Source organism: Pinus tabuliformis, chromosome 7 (assembly GCF_031772625.1).
Source record: "Pinus tabuliformis cultivar Carrire ecotype Pingquan chromosome 7, CPIR1, whole genome shotgun sequence".
Classification (NCBI taxonomy): Eukaryota; Viridiplantae; Streptophyta; class Pinopsida; order Pinales; family Pinaceae; genus Pinus; species Pinus tabuliformis.
In genome coordinates, this window is record NC_142293.1 from 501,892,300 (window position 1) to 501,914,475 (window position 22,176).

General features: G+C 40.4%; 1 protein-coding gene across 3 annotated transcripts in view; it reads right to left on the reverse strand.

Moving 5' to 3' along the window:
* The window catches only part of LOC149248247 (uncharacterized), a 199,051-nt gene that overhangs the window by 150,869 nt on the left and 26,006 nt on the right, over positions 1-22,176 (reverse strand). For 2 of the 3 annotated variants that reach the window (XM_089458386.1, XM_089458385.1), the window contains exons 2-4: positions 6,670-6,735; positions 6,420-6,486; positions 6,172-6,287 (exon numbers count right to left, since the gene is read on the reverse strand). In XM_089458386.1, the coding sequence (XP_089314512.1) occupies positions 6,172-6,287; positions 6,420-6,486; positions 6,670-6,735 (249 nt within the window). The remainder of the gene's footprint in view (positions 1-6,171; positions 6,288-6,419; positions 6,487-6,669; positions 6,736-22,176) is intronic. The other variant, XM_089458387.1, reaches the window with a different exon arrangement.

The following is a 22,176-nucleotide window of genomic DNA, read 5'->3' on the forward strand; positions in this document are numbered from 1 at the left end:
TGAATGTAGCACTTAATGGTCTTCCCAAGTCATGGGAACCATTTTTCAAAGGAATCTGCACCCAAGAACACCTTCCCAATTGGGGGAGTCTTTGGGATGACTACATCTAGGAAGAAACTCAAGAGGAGTCTAAGGACGACAAGCAAGAAGATGAAGAGGAAAACCTACCCTTGGCCAGTATGGCCAAGAATGGTGAAGGAAAGGGTTCCAAAGGTAATACTGTAATAGTGAGGGGGCAACCTCTCGACAAGGAAGAAGAAGGACTTGAGTAAGATCAAGTGTTTCAGTTGCCACAAAAGTGAGCACTATGCATCACGATCTCCAAAGAAGAAGAAGGGGAAGAGGAAGTTGCAACAGTCAACAGTCTCAACAGACGTTTAGCTTGATGAGGTTGTAGCAAAGTTCAAGAAGGACTTCTCATTTGTCTCTTGTCTATCTACTAGCACCAACAAGAGAAGTGCTTGGTACCTCGATAGTGGTGCATCATGCCATATGACAAAAGCATGGGAGTTATTTAGCAGTCTGACGAAGAGTGACTTAGATTTACATGTGGAGCTTGGTAATGATGCCAAGTGTGCAGTGAAGGGGGTTGGAACTATTAAGTTTCAACTAGAGTTAGGAGGGATGTTGGAAGCCAAGGTCATGTTATTCATACTAGGATTGAAGAAAAACTTGCTCTTAGTATCAATCATGGAGGACAAAGGATTTGAGGTCTGATTTAAGAATGGTCAGGTGCTCATTCATCCACGAAAGTCTAGCTAGACACAACAATGGCTATTAGTAAAGAGAGCAACTTCTACAGGTTGACGAGCAAACCTATTCAGACATTGAGGGATGCTCAAGAGCATGTCGAGGCTCCCAGGAGAATATTCAAGGAGAGCAAACCTCTGAAGAAGGACATTGTGCCAGGACCGGAGGGATAGCTAATTTCAGGTGGCTCTTCAGGAAGTACCTCCCTCACTAAGAGGGAGTGTTGATCTTGTAGCTTAGGCAGGTACTTTTGCACAAGCCTAAGTGTCTAAGCATGCAAAAGTCGCCAAATACACTCTTAACCTTAGCAATTACTTTAGTGATTAAAGTAATTTCTTTTATAAGACAAAAGTGAGTTATCTAATGAAATGCAAAGATTTTTGCATTGGTGAATTAGATGAATCTCAACCATCAAACTTATGGAGATTAGGGTTGCGGATTCAATCATAACTCAAGCTTATAAAAGAAAGTTTAAGCCAATCGAGAAAACACACAAGACATCCCAAGCACAAAACACAGTGAGAGTGAGATCTCAGTGGTTGGGTGGAGAAGAACTTCAATTCAAGTGTGACAGGTCCGAGGAAGGTGCAAGGAGCGGCAAGGGAGATCTAAATCAGCCACGATAGATCGAAGGATAGAGCTAGGGCTTGATCTAATGGATCAGATCCAAGTTCATTGTTGTATAAGTAATTTCTTCAAAGGGCCATTTTCCCAATAAGGGAGCCCGAATAGGTTTTGAGTTATTAATGAAGAACTATTTGATTGGGCAAAAAATTTGTGTGTGCTTATGTGGTTGAGATTGGTTATTTAATTTGCTTCCATTGCTTAAGTTTTGTTATGATTGCGATTGTGCTTTTATTTAGTAGATCTGTAACCTATTGGGTAGTAAATAGCCAGGTTGTTGGGTTCAAGGAAATTTAACATGGGAACTCTAACTACTGAACACCCATCCTTGGGTGTATTTTATAGTAGCGCCCTTAAGAGGTATTTAGCCTAGGAGCACTTAGGTTATCTAATCCCTAAGATCTATTGGGGAAGCCTCATTTGTGGGGATAGTATTCGACCACAAAAGAGCAAGGAAACAGTTACTAAGGTGATAGTGGTGACTGACACCATTATTGCTCATAATCTAGAGCAATGTTGAAAATATCGGTATCAACAAAATATTGGCGAGGGTCCTAAAAACATCTTATCGGCAATATCGGCGAAAATATCGGAAAATATCGACAAACATAAAAAATCAATTTTTTCAGATTTTTAAACATAGCCGATATTTTCAAAATATGGCAATATTTAGCCGATATTTTCAAAATATCGCGATATTTAGCCGATATTTTCAAAATATTGCGATATTTTGCTGATATTTTCAAAATATCGCGATATTTTCAAAACGGAAAATTTCACTCGTTTTGCCGAAAATATCGCAATAGTTTCAAATATCCCCGATATATCGGCAATATTATCAACACTAATCTAGAGTTTTTAGTGAGGCTTTGCTTTAAGGTGCTAGATTTTGCAGTAGTAGTGGCCTTCAACCAATTGCACTCTCTAAGACCCAAGTTAGCCATCCATGTAACTTCTAAACACACCTCAAACAAACAAATCAGTTGGAAACAGAACAAATCAGCAGCCTATCACACGTGCAAATCACATCTCTCGAGCAGAAACCAACACTACAATTACTCAAGGTTCTAAGCATCTCACCCACAAGCATCAATCACTCCAATATATAGAGACTTATGGGCATCATACCCACTGAAATTCCTGACCCAGCTACCTTCACAGGGGACAACCTCTCCCTACACAAATCAGAAAATCCAAATCACATTCACTAATAACATGTTAATTTTCGGAATATGATAAGCAAATCTGCACTCCTAAAACTGAACCTAGTCTAGGAAATTGAAACTGATTAACCTATCAAATCAGCAGATAAAAGATGCTATATCTGCAAACACATAATCTGAAAATGAAAACAACAAACACAAAATATTCAACACTCAATCACATCAATTCTCTATAACTCTGAAAGAAAGAATTACAACTGCAACCACAAGCTCAAAACTTCCACTATATAACCATCTCCAATGGTGCACCCTGTGACCCTATCTCCTTTATAGAACAAAAGAACTATGGTTTACAAATCAATATCTACCATCCAAGTGGTGCACCTATGTTAAGGAGAAGAAACCCTAACCCTAATCTATCTAGAAAAATGCACCATGCATGCATGAGTGTGTTTCCTAGGATAGAATTCTCACTACGAGTTGTCTAAGTGCATGCAACACCTAAGAAACTACCCCTTCTTTGGAACTCCCTCAGACACAGTGCCTTATCTTCTTAGCACCTGTTCCTAAAGCAGAGATAAAAACACTCTAAATATGAATTGCTAAAATATGGAAACCCGCTGAAGATGGTGCGTGCATGTTGCAAGCACGTATGTACCTTAACCACAAATTCCTAGTTAATTGTTGTTGCAACCTCCTTGAAGGTCCCCGTAATGTTGCACCCTCCACAACTGCACTCCCTTACTGCAGAACAGGAATCAAGGGTGTACAGATCTGTTGAGTGTGCCAACATTGAAGGAGAACGGTTGCTCATCAACCAGGTCAAATCAAATGGTCCTGCACCCCCCACAAAGAATTGCATAATACAACCCTAGAATGTGTCAGAGGTTGGATTGTTTGATTTGTACTCTCTCTCTCTCTCTCTCTCTCTCTCTCTCTCTCTCTATATATATATATATATATATATAAGTCACTAGACACAGGAACACGAGACACGCAGGACACACAGATTCGAGTGTCTGAGACAAGGCACGTAGACCCCTTGGAACATGACACGTAGGATACATTATATATATATATATATATATATATATATATATATATATATATATATATATATAATATAATTAATACTAAATAGATATTTCATATTACAAAATTCTCATGATGATACAAATTCAAACATACATCTAGATTCTACATTGTAAATTTGTAACATTATGCATACAAATACAATCGTGACAGATTCATCAATGATCCAATACGAGAAAGACAAGAAATTAACAATAAACTGCAATTTTCTCATTAAGTCATCAAAATCAAAATGTGTTACATAGGTACTGAGTCCTAAGGACTCCTAACTAGGAATGCCAATGGCAAATAAAAATAGCAAATACAAAACAACTACAAGGTAGTAGGTAGCTCATCAATCATCATCATCAAAATCAACATCACTATCACGGTCACCACTACTCTCCTTTGCATCCTCCTCCTCTGTATCCAATGTAATCTTTGCATCTGTCGGTGTGGAGGATGACCCTTCAGGGGTATCACCATCATTAAAAGTAATAGGCTCTAGCACTGGCTCATTAACATCCAATTTGGCCAATGCCAACTCAACACACCCATATCATCAAGAAACACGCTCCTAAACCCTTTGCTACTCACTCCCACACACCTACAGCGAGAGAGACGCATTACAATGAAGAGAAAGTGGCCCATATCGAGCTTTTAAAGCGTTGTGGTACCCTCTTCGAGAGGGACACGTGTCCCAAAATCATGACACACTTCTCGGGAGAATTGGATTCGATAGGTCCAAGAATCCCTCATGTTCGGACACGCTCGATCTACGAATCGAAAACGTGTCCCTCAAGAATCATGTCTGACACGCAGGATTCGGGACACGTGGGGGGTGGAGGACGAATCTGGTTATATATATATATATATATATATATATATATATATATATATATCGCTCGCTCTTTGAGTGTACAACATACATATGCCCATACAACCAACAATAAGGCATACATACAAGCACCCTTTTTTTGTTTGGTATATGGTATGTATCATATAGTATTTTATGTATTTTTCTAGTAGCCCCAAGGGATAGCTTAGTTGGTCGAGTTCCTGTTGCTATGTACCTCACCTATCGGGAGGTCACGAGGTCAAATCTCCTCGATGCCTTTGGGGTTAGGCCTTGCGAGTTTGGTTGGCGGGTCGATCCCTTCGGATTGATCTACCTAGATTTTCCCATGGATGTAGCGGCCACTCAATGTCCTTGAACCACATTAAAAAAATATATATATATATATATATATATATATTATGTATTTTTCTAGTGTATATATGTATCTACGCGTGTAGCAAGTGGGTACACACTAGCCCCCTTCAAAGAATGAAAAATAAAATATTTAACAAGGATCTAAGTTGGATCTCAAATATGCACACACATATAACATGTGTATGTATGTTTGGAGCTGTATATATATATATAGAGAGAGAGAGAGACACACACACACACACCCACATACCTATGCATGTGGCAAGTGGGTACACAATAAATCCCCTCAAAGAAGGAAAAAGAAAATATTTAACAAGTATCTAAGTTGGATTTCAATGTGTATGTATTTTAGTTGTGTCAAGAGACACACTCTACATCCCAGTATGGGGCACATTGTCATGAGTATGTATGCATGTTGGTTGTATCAAGAGGCACATTCTACATCCTAGTGTGGGGCACACTGTCACGAGTGAGTGAATCTAACACTAAGTCATGTCAGCTTTTAACATATAAAAAAAATTATGAGAAATAATAGTATTCTTAAGTCTATCATTTTATGTTAATAAAATATATATAAACCAGCATAGATCCACCAAAAACCCGATCTATCAAGCGCCACCTGAAGATGCAAACCATTTTAACAATGCAAAAATATAAGGAAAGGTTTGCACCTCAAGGCTTTGATCCCTCTTGATGCTTGACAGATCTAGAGTTAATATGGATCTATGTTGGTACATATTTAATGCACATATGTTTCAGGTAATCTAAAAGAAATTACATTGAGCTTTGTAGTAGAAAATGTCTTTTATATAAAGATGAAAATATAATTTAATATGACATATTGTAATCAATATCCATTATTTTAACTTCAAGCATTTCATGTCTTCAATTTCATCAAAGACATACTACTAAACATGAGTTTCCAATTAAGTTTCTTGGAAATGTGCAAGGAAATGTATTACCACATGATTGTTGAAGAGACACCACAACATATGGATTAATGATGGGTTTAGAGGATTGCAATTTCAGACATAACAGAAACAAAATTAATGTAGCATAAACTATGCAATGCATTTTTGCCTATCCTGCCTACCCGATTTTTTGGCATGCAAACAAATCAGGCTCGGGCTCTAAAAACACTTGAGAGATTGAGTATTAAGCAAATGCCATGCTGATATAAATAGAAAGATAAATTATGCACTGACAGTCTTGAAAGTATGAACATACAAGATTTAAATATGACTATGTAGATGAAGTACAAGCATTCAACACGACATTATGATGGCCAAACGCAGACATGGATACAACATTGTTGAAAGATGGGAGAAATTGAGATATTAAAACCCTCACTTGGAAAATTACTACCTCCAATACTTTCTTGCCCTTGAATGATAACTGGCCATCTCGAATCTCATGTTTCAAGGCATTGACTAGATCTGTTGAACCTTCCCACAGCTTCAGGCCCCCTGTTGGTCAAGAAAGGCAAATGCTTTTAAATCATTGTGGTATCCTATCTTAAAAAACAAAGGAAATACAAGGCAATAAAGATACCATAAATCAAAAAGAAACTCTGCTTGTGGGAAACACTAGTTTTGCACCTTCATACTTCCCAGGAACAAGATCTGAATTTGAAACTCCAAACACATCAGCAGTGTTTACACGTCCCTGCAAGAAAAATAACAATAAGATCAACGAAAGTTAATCCAGTTAAACACATTAAACAATAAAGAACAAAAAAGAGTAATAACAATAAAAAGCCTGGCTTGAACTAGACCAACGGAGCAGTGCTATAATAATAACTAGGTCTTGGTGTCTCAAATGCTATACAGAGTTGTTAGCAGCTTATACCTTAAGCAAACTAAGGCCTCCAGGTAAATTCACTGACTCAGCAACATATTTCTCCAATTGAACAGCCTGTTCAGTTATACAGAACAATTAGTTGAAAAAAAAGGCACAAATCATTTTATATTTGAAAATAGATTGTATATTAATAGACATGTATTTACAAAAAGAAAATAAAACCATAAGGGTATATCAAAAGATGGACCATATCCTTTTACTCAGAACTAATAGGGCAGACATAAAATCTAATTCTTTAGCATCCGTAATCAGCAGATATCCTTGAACTAGCAATTGCATACGTAACTCTTCACGCAAAACATGACAAAAGGATTGAGACAAACTGACCTCATTGGAAAAAGCATATTTGCATCCTAACCTCCAAATATTGAACAATGCAGTGATTCTAAAGCAATGCCAAATTCCCAAGAAAACAGAGAGCTCTAGGTAGCATGAGTCTCTGAAGAATGTTGATCATTGATGAATTTGCCCTTGAAAAGAGTTGAATGCTGATCCTAGATATACTTCCAACAAATATTGGCAAATTAGTAGTCCCAAAGAACGCACTTCACCGAATCACCACTATGAACAACCACATACTCAACAACGACCATATGGGATACCACTCTTAAGCCAAGAAAGGCTTTAGATGGCAGCCTCCGCTAGATAACCAGACATGCAAAGACCTGTACACTGTAGCTGATGTGTAGAGACCAAACATCGTGCAGCCTACAAATCCATTTGTCTTATTGAGCAAAAAAGGTCCATCAAGCATTGAGAACAGGGGACAGAATATGATTCCAATGTGGAATGGAGTGCATTTTTTTTAGTCATAAAGTTGAATCTGCTTCCCAAACTGCTAACCCCAATCCCACCACCCAGGGCCCCATATACCAATATTCAGCTTGTACAGCTCCTTAGAAGGAATCAACCCCATAATATCTTTGATAGCAAGATTACTATAAGACATGACAGCCTTGTGGTAAGCTAACAAATCTTCAGTCCTTCCAAGGCCTGCCCTAAAAATCCCAAAAATCTCTCCAGAAAAAAATACCCATCCTGCTATGCCTGTGACCCTAGAATCACGGAAGCTCATCAATACAATGACCCTCACAATTCTAACTTCAAATAGAACATCAAAACAAATCTCATCCTGCATGGCTCCCTGAGAAATTTTACTTGACCAGTAGAGCAACAAACTTCCACACCTCCCACGTGCTCCTTCAAATGAAAGACCTGAGAATCCAAAAAAGATGAGGGCAAAAGAGGATATCACATAAGCCAAATTCACCCCGAACCTTAAGGAGACATTGAGCTAATTTGACCCCATGCAGTAATAAAATCTGCCATGGGGAGGAACCCTCGAGACACATTAACACCCACTTAGATGCAAGAATATTCCTTTAGGACACAACATCAATGAGGCCCAACCACCCCCCTACTCCTTGGGCATAATACATACACCCCAAGGAACCATAGGAAGCCTTCTCTCACCACCATATTTGGACCACAAATAAGAACTAAGAATATGCTCCAATATTTTTCACTAGGCCATGCTAGGGAACGAAAAAGAGACATAATAGATGTGAGAGGTGTATAAAATACTCTAAACAACCATCAACTTACCTACAAAAGTGATATCTTTCAATGCCATATATGAAGCTTTGTTTAAAGCTTTTTAAGGCACAAATCCCATATGACCATAGCTAAAACTCCTGCTCCAAGCAAGATATTGAAGTAGCACACAATCATCCATGGCCTAATATAACTCCATAAGAAGGAATCTAGGCTAGGGATCATCAATTCTGACAAGCTAAAAATCATGCTTCCACTCACTAACGACTACTCCAAAGGTGAGGCAATGCAAAAGAGGTCCAAACAACCCCTTGTAGCCTCAACCAACCCCTAACCCACTTGAATTGATAAAAGAGAATCATTAGCAGATTGGTTGTCAACCATCTTGATGCCATTGGGAAGAGAGATACCCTGCATCTTACCCACTTCTAAGGTATTAAACCAAAGCATCAGCACTTAGAATGTACATGTTGGGGCTAAGTGGGCAAATGGGAAAACCTACTTGATTGAACAATGAAGTGGAATGAGAGCTGTGAGAGTTGTGACTGCATTGTTTACAAAAACAAAATTTAAAGCATTCAAGAAGAGTCTGGTCACTCTGAAGACACCTTAGGGGACCAGGTTCAAGACACTATAACATGTTTGTGACGAAGGACTAGTCAACTCTATCATAGACTTTATCCAAATCAAGTTTGAGCAACAAAGAGTGTTGACCCATTTATCTAGCCCATTCCACAACCTCTGATGCATGATTCATTGTCTTAAATAAATCTGCCCAACTCAAAACCCATATGTTCTTGTCTAACACTTATTGAAGCCACCTTACAAATACAAAGAACAAGTGCCTTAGCCATTATATTACAAGAACTTGAGTAGAGTAATGAGCCACCATGTTTGATCGTATCTCAGGCTGAAGTCTTTGAAATCAACTTGATTACCCTTTGATTGAGAGCATAGTTATCACAACCCAACTGATCTAGACCGAAAATGGTTGTTCTGAACTAGCCTAAACCCTTTAACCACTAAACTAGTCATTGAACCAAACCAAAGCACTAAACCAATAAATTCCTACCAGTTCATAACAGCATCAAACTAGGAAGACTAGCAACAATGTCAGGGGAACACAAAAATTAAGGGAAAAAACCCTCCACCCTCAGTACAAAGCCTTGAAACAGGCAAATTTTACGTATTTGGAATCTAATGGTTTGGATTTACATTTATGTGTGTGAGTGTTTGTATAATTAATTTTGCATATTGGTTCACAAGACGATTTGACCCTGTTACTGCCCAAATTTGTACATTAGAATGATAAAAGCTCTAACCCACACCATACAATCCAAGTGGAATCTAGGAAGGTCACTTACTATCACCTCAGTGACCTACCTCTGCTCTTTAGGCTGGCTCAAGGGAGACTCCCCTAAGTAATTAACTAAGGCTAAGCAATGAAGATCAAGGTGACATCACAAGTAGCCCCAGCGAACAAGATTTGAGTTTGGAGAGTTAGAAGAAAAGAATGATGGAATGATGTGAAGATAAGTGCCAATATCCAAGGGTTTTGGAGTCAAGAGAAGATCAGTGACGAGAGGATATCAAGAAGAACAACCTTCCTTTTATCAATTACTCGAAATCATGGATCAAGGGAGAGACTAGCATCTAGAGGACAAGTAATCTCTCAGCCAATCAAGGCAAACTGTAAAACCAAAAACCCACTAAAGAGGATCCCTTAATAGGATTTCACTGTTGAGAAACCTAGGGCAGCTAGATTAGCGTGATTTCTCTTTACTTTGATAACTGCTTGTGATGTTCTTTACTTCAACTTGTAGTATTTATAATTAGCTTCTTTTTCTCTTGATTATTATAGTGTTATTGTCATCAAACAGCTACCAAAAACATGAAGATCAATAGAACAAATGGACACAAGATGTAGGCTACTAGCCAGGGCCAAAACCTCTCCTAGAGAGGAAAACCCATGAGAAATTCTTCTCTTCTTATAGAAGCTTCAAATGATGAATTCCAAGACCTTATAGACCCAACACTGAGACCCCCCTAAGACCAAGTCAACCTTCCTTCTTGATGTGCTTTCCTTCAAAGTCAGAACAGCTTCTAGCAACAAATTTTCGGCCCTCTAGCTACTACTACAACTTCGATCTCTAACTACTACTGCAACATCGTCCTTCAACTAGTACTGCAACATCGTCCTTCAACTAGTACTGCAACTCTGTCCTTTAGCTAGTACTGCAACTTCGATCTCTAGCTACTACTGCAACTTCGACTTAGCAGCGTCGATATAGCAACTTCTACTGCAACTTCGATCTAGCAACTTCGACTTAGCAGCTTTGACCTAGCAGCTTTAGAAACCATAACTGTAACTTTGCACGTGTGAGACAGAAGCCCATAATTTTCGACTTTTCCTATTCCAGTTTCTTTTCTTCTTCTCCTAGTTCTTTGTTCTTCTTTCTTGCCTTTAGACTTCTTCCTTCTTGTGATCAAACTTCCTTGGATGCTATACTTCAAATGAGGTCGAATGCACTTATATATACCTTTCCATGAGGCTCAAATTGTCCTTAATGAGGCCGACTCAATCTTGGAGGGGTACTATGGCACATTTTAACTCTAAATAAATTCTTACAACTTGATACAAGATGCCCGATAGGGTCTATTACATATGACAATGACTCTTTTGACTCCTTGACTCTATGACAAAACCTAGAAGCACACAATGGGTGCTTTGACCTAAATACAAATTGACCTAGAGCATAAAACCCATGTTATAAAATAACAATAATAAATTTTCTTTCTCTTTTACATAATATCAATAGTACAAAAAATATTATGAAGACCGAACCTAGTTACATATTTCGACACTCCCTCTTAACTAGGGAGGTATTCATAACACATGGAAGGCACATGGACATTCTCATACTGAAGGATTCTCATAAAAAGAGTCAGATTGGTAAGCCATCTCATAAATTATCTTTTCAGCTTATATCTTTGCATCTCATCATATCAACTAGCATTGTCATATAGCAAGGCCTTGACTAACATCTCTATCTCTCCACTAGATTAGAGCACAATGTTGGGGAGACAATGATTTATAAACACCTTCATCATTGTCTCTCAAGGCACATACCCCATCCGAATGTTCACAAGGTATGTCCTTTTAGGACCATTCCCCTCTTGGATTTACACATCCACAAGGAATCTCCTCTTTGACTACTCTTGCTATTAGATGCCCTACCTCATCCTCAAAGGGCATCGGTATTAGCCTCAGATGCTCACCCAATCCTCCATTCTTTCTTCATGATGTGAAGACAAGAATGACGTGTCTATCTCTCCCTCTTAACTAGGGAGGATCTACTCATTCCTTTACATGAAAGGAATATACCCAAGCTCCCTCTTAACTAGGGACTTGTTTTCAACAACAGCTATTTATTCTTCCGCGGAGATCATGGTACTCTCAGTTGCTTATAGGGATCCTCTTTCTGCATCATCATTGTGAACATTTCATCTATCACAGCAACTAGAAATTATTTTTCTAATTGTTAATTTATTTAACAAATTATTTGTTGTCTACTATGGCAAATATCAAATAATTCACACTGTGATTTTCACAAATAAATCTGCAGAAGAAAATGGTGTTGGAAACTAAGAAAATCTAGCACACACACATAAAATTTACACAGTTATTTTTGGAAAATTGTCCCTGGAAAAACCCAACTTTGGAAAAACGGTGCAGCAGTTGAGGGTTTTATTATTATACAGCAGTGAAATTTTGAGTACAATCTATGGATGCTCAATTGGCAATCCAAACAACAAGTATCTGACAGAAAATAAGTAGAGAGAAAATTTTCTCACCCCACAAGCAATCCCGGAACTGGCTCCTCCAGAAAAAACTAGTCGTCCAAACCCCTGCGTAGGCCCTCTGTGCAGTCCCAGCGCTGCCTCTCACACGTGTGGCTCAGTTTTGGCCTCTGAGCAAGCCGTCTTGCCTGTCTTTGTTGCTGGAAGTGACTCTCCGACCCTTTGGAATACTTTCCCGGCCTCTGGAAACTGAATCAACTTCCTCCCTAGCTAAATCGAAATGCTCTACTTCAGCTACTATGCAGTCTTTGAGCTCCTTCTACGTGCATCACTTTTTCCACTTATTGTTGCCTCTCCGGATATGGAAAACTTCCTCTGGATCATTGTCCCTACCCTCACTGTCTCTGATTCGATCTTTGGCTTTCTGGAAACTGCTACTGCTCTCTGGAAATCGAACTTTCAAGGAAATCGAACTCCCGAAGTGTATTCTCCAAGTGCCCATCAACTTCTTCTTATTAACCTCTGTTGGAGCACCAACGGCCAAGATTAGAACTTAATCAAGGGCCCAAATTAATACCCTGTCGATCCGTGTGAGTTTCTAGAGAATTCTCACCTTGACTTAATTAATTTTGATTAATTAACCAGTTTCCCTAAGTTTAGACTTAGGAAACATTAAAAAATAGATAAATAATCTAATTAAGCCATCTCTAGGTGGAACTTCCATAAACAATTTATGGGTTATGGAGATCTCATGTATTCTAGCCTCTCCACAAAATTTCGAGACTAGAATACATCTGATGCTACAAAAACTAACACTCCCTCTTAGCGAGAATTGTGTTCTAGTGTTGCACACCCTGCTACAACATCCTGTCTCCGTACCACCACCTATCACGTTGTTGACGTCTGGCCACACTGCCCACCAACCACTGGGCAACTTTGATGTCGCATCTATGTTGCTACTGACATTGTTAAACTACTGCCAACTCTGTATCTGCACTGCAACTGTTATTTTTTGGTATGTTCTATGCTTAAGAGCAATTTAAATTTTCTTATTAGCCCAATATCAATATCCAGTTTAGCAATCACATCGGCATGATAGTAAAATGCAGATAGAACATAAACATAAACAGTAGAAGACAAGCCAAGACAAGAGGACACGAGATCTGGCACCAGCCACAGACAAAGCCCAATGTGGGGAAACCCTTGATCAATTCTTCTTATATTCTTCAATAGTTCAGCAGAGAGAGAGAGATGGTACAAATATACAAATCTGATATTTTATGACAGCAACAGGAAAGCCTTGACCAGAGAAGTCAATGTTAGTCAAACAAGACAAAATCTTCCTCTAAATGGCTTGGTCAAGCCCAGTCAACTTCAACCTTCAGCGGTAAGCTCAATGCACCCAAAAACTACACTGTTGGTTCTGCTCCTAAGAAGATCCTTCAACTCCCTGGAAGATGATCCATATGGCACCAACAGGATGCTCATTAAACTGAACCAAACATGGTCAAACCTTGACCCAATACATCTCCCAAAACGCAGTTCTCTTCTTGTTGCACTTGTTGTCACAGCTTCATGAGTTAGGGCATCAACCTTCAGCCCTCATTCTCCACACAGTCAACAATGCAGGCCTTCTTAGGCTGCGGTGTACCAAGGTGAGACTCCACCACTGCCACGTTGTCCAAGTCCTTAATGCAACGCTTAGAACAGCCTTTGCTGCTAGTTATGGCCTGCAGCCTAGCCCAGCAGTAAGTTAGGCCTACGGTCCTCAAACAAACAGCACCCAACAACCATCAACGCAACACTATATAGCCTACAAGAACTCGGCTTAATTGTTAGCACTCAATCCGCATATGTATCTAGCCCTACGCTGATCTATTCTAAGTCTTGAGGGCAGACTTCTTCAATGTACTGCTTCTCCTTATGACTGCAGATTCAGAGCCTGCTAACAGTCCTTAGCTCATGCTTTAGAACTACCTTATTAGCCACGTTGTCACCTATAGCACACATAGATTTCTACGTTGTCTATCTAGGCTTCTTCACACTTATGTTAAGGCTCCTTCTTGCTACGGCTAGGGCCTCCTCTTGCTGCGGCTTAGGGCCTCCCTCTTGCTACGGATTAGGGCCTTCCTTTTGTTGCGTATTAGGGCTCCTCTTGACTGCGCTAGGCCTCTTCTTGACTGCGGCTAGGCCTCTTCTTGACTAAGGCTAGATCTCTCTTTGACTGTGGCTAGGTCTCTCTTTGACTGCGGCTAGGGCTCCTCTTCATGACTGCAGCTAGGGCTTCTCTGATCTTTCTTTCCACCACGTCCTCCTTGTGAGAAGACAAACCCAAACAAGTGGAGAGAGAGATCATGAGATAATGTGCTCCTCAAATGACTTGAGGCCTCCTCTATTTAAATGCAACGTTGAGGTTGAGCTGGGGGTAAAAGTGCTTGTTTAGCTTGTTGGCCGACCTTGACAAATTGTCAATAATATGAATAAATTCATATCTCCATAAATACATGTCGGAATCGGATGATCTTTAGATCAATCCTACACCTCTCGAAGAGAGGAATCCAAGAAAAATATTAGCTGCCATAAATAAGGTGACCCACTTGGAGTTTGGCCCTAGTTGCCAATTTTAACAGCAACTCCCTCTCATCTGTTGTTGCTGCAACTGCAACCACTGCAACTAAGAAGCATCCAAAATATTGAATCAACTGTGTTCAATATGATGCTTTTGTCTCCTGAGTCCTGACTACTACTACTTATTGCACTATCCACTGAAGTATTTGTGTTGCTACTGACTCTGCTCTATGCCACTTTGCACTACTGCCAACAGTGCACTGCACTCCTCAGCATCTTATTGCTACTAGTCTGCAACTGTCACTCTAGAATCTGACTGCATCTCTAACACTAATCCATCCTGCTATTAAAAACGGTGGGCCCCCCATAGCAAGGTGATGATCCATGAGGTGGACTCCTAAAGGATCCTACCCAAACATCTGCAGTTTTGGACTACAACTCCAAGTTTCCCCACCTCACTCCTGGAGGTATGGCTGCCATCATAGCGAATTCTTCCTCCAGCCTGGAGGATAACTTGTTGATCTCAGTTGAAGCTTCATGTTGGTCCTACTTCTCCTGCTTGTCCTTCTTCCTGAGAGGACACTGCGTGTTGTAGTGATTGAACTCACCACATCTGAAGCTACTGACCTTTGGCAGGTCCTTCTTCTTTTGTTCCCCCTGCCCCTGACTGGGACCCTTAGATGCAAGGGCCACATTCTCCTCCTCATTCACACCCTTCGATTCACTGCCACTAATGGAGCTCTTTAGCAAAGCTCGCCTCAACTCCTCCTCCTGCAAGTCGAACCACATCCTGTCCCACTCTCACAACTTGTCTCTGCCCAATATACTTTGGGTAAAAACTTGTCACTCATCTGAGACATTGTTCGGTTCCAACCGTACTAGCTTTGTTGGTTGAGGTGTTGCCCTAAGCGTTGCAAGCTGATCTCGGATCCTCCTGAATCCTGGTAAGGAAGGGATCTATGCCTTCCCTTTTCTGCATCGTGATGCACCTCAGCTTTTTTTCCAAGAACATCTTCTATTGCTCAAAAGTTCCCTGATATAGTTGGGCGAGACCATCCCATATCTCTTTGGCAATATTCTTGCCAGATATATGCTAGACTATATGATATCAGACTCCAACAAGGATCAACTGCTTTGCCTTTGCCATTTCCTTCATGTATTCCTACAGTTGATCTGCATCTTGGGGAACTGCCACAACATTGTCTTTATAGAGCTTTAGGCCATATTCATCTAACAAGAAGGAGTCAAGGACATCCTGGCCTTACAGATGACATAGTTGGAGGAACCCTCCAACCTATCATGATCTCTAGGCACAACTATGGCCATCTCTGATCTGATTTGGAAACTCCCTCTTCCTCTACTCGGTTGCTACTTTACTACTCGCACTCCCTTCTGGAATGCGCAGTTCTGCTAGTTGCTACTGCCTACCTGCAACTGAGAAAATCGGATTTCTTGGCTAGAAACCCTCTAAGAGAAATCTCCCTTTGTGTGTGCAATTTCTCTTCCACCCGACGTTGATTTTGCAACTGCAAAACCCTTCTACGTCCAACCAAAAATCTGCTCAGCAAAAATTTGAGTTGTTGTTTGTTAAATTATGGTATGTTCTATGCTTAAGAGCAATTTACTTCAAATTTTCTTATTAGCCCAATATCAATTTCCAGAATAGCAATCACATTAGCATGATAGTAAAATGCAAATAGAACATAAATGCAAACAGTAGAAGACAAGCCAAGACAAGAGGACACAAGATGTGGCACCAGTCAGGGACAAACCCCAATGCGGGGAAACCCTTGATCAATTCTTCTTATATTCTTCAATAATTCAGTAGAGAAAGAGAGAGAGTACAACTACACAAATCTGTAATTTTATGACAGCAGCAACAAAACCCTAACCAGCAGGGTCAAAGCTGGTCAAACAGGTCATAATTGACCTCAAGTCAACCTCAGCCAACTTGGCCTCCAACAGCAAGAATACAGCCCAAAACAGTCTGAAATGATGGTCAAATTGCAGTCAACACAGGTGTTAGCGCTTGAAATTTCACCTCAGGCTGAGAAAGGTAAACTTCAAGGCAACATCAAACCACTTAGCCTCGTAGCTAGCCCTACGGGGCAGGAGAGGGCTCTCTCCGGTCTATCTCAGTAAAGATCTTCAATGGGCGAGATGACCAATAGAGAAACACTGATTTTAGGCTAGTAAACTGATCAAAAGGTTTAAATTTGGGATTTTTTAAGTTTTGGTGGAAAATTGGGGAATGGCAATTTCGAGTGCGGGGATTGGACACAGTTTTCGCAAGGGGTTCTTTGGGGCAAGGTAGGAAACAGTATTGATGCCTTTGATAGAGATGGATGGATGAGAATGACCGGTGAGGAGTTAAGGAGAGCAAGCAATAACCTTGAATTCCCCTTAAACAGTTGAAAACATTGATATTAAGCAAACTTAAAAGCAGAGCATGACAGTCATGAATTCTACTTTAACACTTCATTTGCCTAATTTGCAGAAGGAAAAGTAAAGAAATGATTCACATAACACACTTACAAGTACAAAGAGAAACACACCATCAATACATGTGACCACAAGAATCCCAAAAAGGACTGCAAAACCCTGGTCTTCCTTTGCCAAAAATTGCAGAGATACAGTGAGTAATACAATAAGAGCTTCTCCCTCAAGAGTCCAACCTTCCAACCTCTGAAAATGACTAAGAAAATACATAATATAGGCAAGCTAACACCTTTCCTTGCCTCTAGGGGTCGAGCTCATCCTTCTAGGAGCTGTTTCAACCAATTCTAAACTGAGCACTAAAATCTAGGCAGTCAAAACAACTTGCCTCTATAAGCTAGGAAACCAATTCATTCATTAAATGTTTGCTATTTCATGAATGAATCTTCTAGAATAGGTAAATAAGTGTCATGTCAACATGAAAATACATTAATTACATCAAAGAGGGTGAAAAATCCCATCATAAGTCAAAACTAGTAAAAGCTGAGCGCATTCCTGAGCTGTAGGTGAAAAATTGTGAAAATTGCCTGATGGGTCGCACGCATTTCCTGGACGGGTCGCGCGCCTTTGGAGGCACTGTTGAGGCACTTGCAGGTGTCCAAATGAGACAAAAGTGGGCTTGTTGGAAAGGTCTGGATGTCTACTTTCCAACCCAAGTGGAATTTTTGAATTTGGTGATCATTTGCCCCTCCAAAACTGCAATCTCCCAAGACTGCTTCCTGTGTGTCAAAAATGTGGCAGAAAGTCATTTTTTGCTTGTTTTTTGACTTTCTGGAGGCCCAAGACTTGGTGAAATTTCTTAGTAATGGCTAAGCAAGTGTAACTTTCCATGACAAATCCAGAAATGCTGAGTTTTTCCAAAATGGAGTTGCCAAACGAAAGGGTCACACGCGGCGCGTGACCCGTCAGGGAGGAAAACCTGTTTTTTGCCAGAAAAATCAAAAATGACCCAAAATACTCAAAAAATTTTGGAATTTGTGCTGGAGTTTGAGTTATCTAGTATCATGCTCCTTCAAAGAAGCCTCAGCCAAGATGTGGAGGGGGTCGGGCCTTTTCCTTCGTTTTTGTGCTTTGGCCAACTTCCTTTGGAGCACTTTCATTTTCGCCTTGCATACATGCATCCGCGCCCAATAATGATTTTTCATGTTCCTGAGCAAGTCCTTATCCTGGTTGGCCTTGGCCAGCAACCTCTCCAAATGAGCATTGACCTGAAGAAGCATAGCCTCTCGCTCAACGGGTACCAAATCGTCGGGTCTCTTTCGAGCCAAGTTGCGGTCCTCATGAATCCTCCGCAACTCATCAAGAGTGTGCTCATCCTCCAACTGCTTGTTGCGCTGCTCTAAGTAGGTGATGGTACATTGTGCCCCTTCTAATCTCTTCTGCAATGCATCATTTTCAGCTCTAAGGTGCTGAATGATCTCCTTTGACTCTAGGCTAGGAGAACTGATATCAAGATCAACAAGCTCTATATCTGGAACACCTGATGGCCCCTCATCAATCTTGGGTTGTTTGCCCCTCTCTGATACCTGTGCTGCTGTCGGAGACGAGGCCCCTTCCACCTGGTGTGGAGATAACACTCGTGGTGCTGATGAAGAAGGCGAGACCCCTTCCACCTGGTGTGGAGAAAATACTCGCCTAGCTGCAGCAAATAGGGCCCTGTGGCCTCTCTGATAAGTGACCAATGGAAGAGAACTGACATGTCTAGCCTCAGGGATATCATGCTGCTGTGATGGTCCTCCCTCCTCATGAACAATCTCAGGATGTGTTGGTGGTGCTGTGAAGAACTCACGAGAGATAAACTCCTCCCATGGGATGCCATGCTGAGCCAACTGATGTATGACCACAAGCTGAATCAAACCATAATGATAGAGGCTCCTATATTGTTGTGTTGGGCTCTTCCTCTGCATCAAAGGCACCATCCTCTCAATATTCTGGCACAAGAAAACCGGGATATTCATCATCCGTACCCGTGTGAAATGCATCAATAAGCGAATATGGTATGAATACACAAGTGAAAATCTGCCCTCACAGGTGAAATAGCGCATGATAAGCCTCATCAAAGGAGCATACTCATTCCTCAAAAATCTGAAAGGAAATACACCCGTCACTTGTCTCATAAATGCAGATTTGATGTAAGGCTCAAACTGAACACTATCCAATATTTTGCGCTTGTTCCACACTTCTCCTACATTTGGTATCCCTGTTGCTTGAGCAATCATCTCAGGTGTCAATGTAAAATCCACCCCTGCAAGGTTCACATGCCCATCATGCAAATGCAAAACAAACAAGCGAGCCAACTCCCTGTGATGCTGAATCTGAGAGATCCTCTCGCAAAACTCATAACAAGACATATAACGGAAACATGAGACTGCAATTGGACAAGCCTGCAAATCGGTCAAAGAGGTGGGCTCCTCTCTCCTATGATCAGTGTTTTTAAAACCGGAACCGGTGACTGGACCGGTCCACCTAATGAACCGGTTTACCGACCGGAACCGGTCTAACCGGGACTGGTTTGGTCTAAACGAACCGGTTTTAAAAAAATACATTAAATAATTAATTTTTAATGAAACAAAACTATTTTTAAGATGTAAAACCATGATTCCAAGCCAATAGAGACAAAATATGCAAAGTTTGCTCATTTATATACCATGTAAAGGTGAATATATCAAAACACCTTTACTTCCCCCCCAAAACCCCTAAACCACAGTCAAAATCCGCCTTTTTGCACTGTCATTACTTGTATTGCTATGGTTTAAGAGCTGACCATTATTTTAAATTAGTTTAGGTGACTAAGGTTGCTGTAAGCACTGATGTGGGGTCCCATAACCACCTCATGGATGGAGACTGGAATAAATAGTCCATGTACCTCATGGATGGAGACTGGAATAAATAGTCCATGTTTATTACTAAGATTGATAGAGTATATCTGCAATTGTAAATTAAAATACTGGATAATGATTGATTGATAAGAATTTATTAAGAATGATATCAACATTGGGCCTCTTGACTGTGTATAGATATACAGTGATTGGTCTCGAGGTGTGTGGCCTTTGACCTTTCATTGGCATAATTAGTATTGTTCCTACTACATTGCCACCCTCTTAAGAATGTTTTGTTCTCAAAGCATAGTAAATGAGATTTTCTCTTGCTGAGCATGCTTTCTTGGTAGCATCATCTTTATTTGGTTGTGGGAGTTTGACTCAGTTCTTGATTTGAGTGATGGTGAGGTTCCTTTGCAGTGTGCACATCATATTCTAAAGTCTTTTGGCCTAGTTATTCAATGTGAAACCTTGATAATCCATGGTAACATACTTTCTTTGTGGTTATATGTTTGTCTGTGTTTCTTGCCCCCTTTCTATTAGTTGTAGATCATTTGTGATGGGAACTTTCAACCCATATAGTTCATAATGTTGTCTTTTCCAGTTAAATTACTTGAACTATTCTTCAAGGTTAATGTTATAAGCACCCCACTGCATCAACTATTCAACACCTAGTACCCTACCCATCTCATTGAGCTGAAGAGCATAGAGTTGTGTTAAATGTTCCAATTCTTGTATTTGAACCATGACTTTATGGAATCTTTTTACTGTCTTGACCTTTTATCGATCAATGATTTTAACTATGGAGTGGGGTACACAATTAGGTTCAGTTGCTTAGCTTAGTTGATGTCTATACAGTTATGGGTACTGGTGGAATCTACAAGTATTCTTTTGTTGCTCTTCTAAGGTGCACCATATCTTTCTTTCTGTTTAAGCCAACAATCACAGCTAAAATTTCTTGGTTCTATGGTGTTTTGGGCTGGTTCTATTTTCAAACAGCCTACATTCATTTATATACCCTTACATTCATTTATATAGCCGTTTGGAGGGAAAACACCTTTACTTCCCCCCCCAAAACCCCTAAACCACAGTCAAAATCCACCTTTTTGCATGTTTCACTGGGCGTGCCTAAAACCGGCCGGTTTTGTCCTAAACCGGCCGGTTTTCACTGGTTAGGGCCTCAAATATGGCGAAATGCAAGGTTGGACCGGGTTTTTTGGCCGGTTCGGACCGGCCAGCTATCTAACCGGCCGGTTTGACCGGTTACCGGTTTTTCAAAACGGTTTTAAAAACTATGCCTATGATGACCGCTTTTTCCACCCTTGTGAGCTCTCCTCTGTACCTCAAACTCTGAAGCTGACTCATGGTCATCACTTTGCTCATAATTGGTTTCGGTTTCTGACATTGTTTTAGGAGCAAAGTGGCTGAAATGTACTGCTGTTTCTGCTTTGAAAACTGTTGATTAAAATGTTGTTTTAAGGGGACAAGTAGCACAAGGGAAACGTTAGGGAAGGGATACTTTAAAGGAAAATCGGGAATAATAATGAAACAGGGAGTTTAGGGGAAAAATCATTGCATATACTCATTATACACTTTTACTTACAAGGATGTTATGGGAGGTAGGGTTAGTGTTTTAATTTTTTGATTTCTTAGGGAGAGGGGTAGGGTTTAAGGCTCTTAGCAAATTTGGAAGGGAAATTTAAATAAAATGATAAGGAATATGTAATGGGAGGTGGACAATAGGAAAGAAAAGGGATACCTCAAAACAGCATAATAAACCCTAGCAATTTTGACAATTTCAAGCCCAAAAGCACAATGGAGACTTTTACTTGCAAAATGAAGACCTTTAAAAATACAATCATGATCTTCTTGAACTGTAGCAAGCAATAATTTTTCATGATTTGAGGGCCTACCTTGCAAAATTTAGCAACTTGTGGTTCCTTGACAGCTTGCTGGCGGTTTTGTGTAGAGGGAACGCTGATGGGTCGCGCGCCTCACCCAACAGGTCGCGTGCGCCTGACGGGTCGCGCCCGTATAAAATTTGCACTGGCGGAGGTGCCCTGACGGGTCGCGCGCCAGTCTCGACGGGTCGCGCGTCTCCCAAACTCACCGAATTCACTCAAACGCTCTTGCAACTGATTTCTCTATCACTTGGATGCACAATGAAGCTTGATGGAGGGAAATAGAGCCTTTATAGCCTTGCTTTGAATAAATTTCATGTCACAACCCATATTCTAATGTTTTTCATGACACTTTT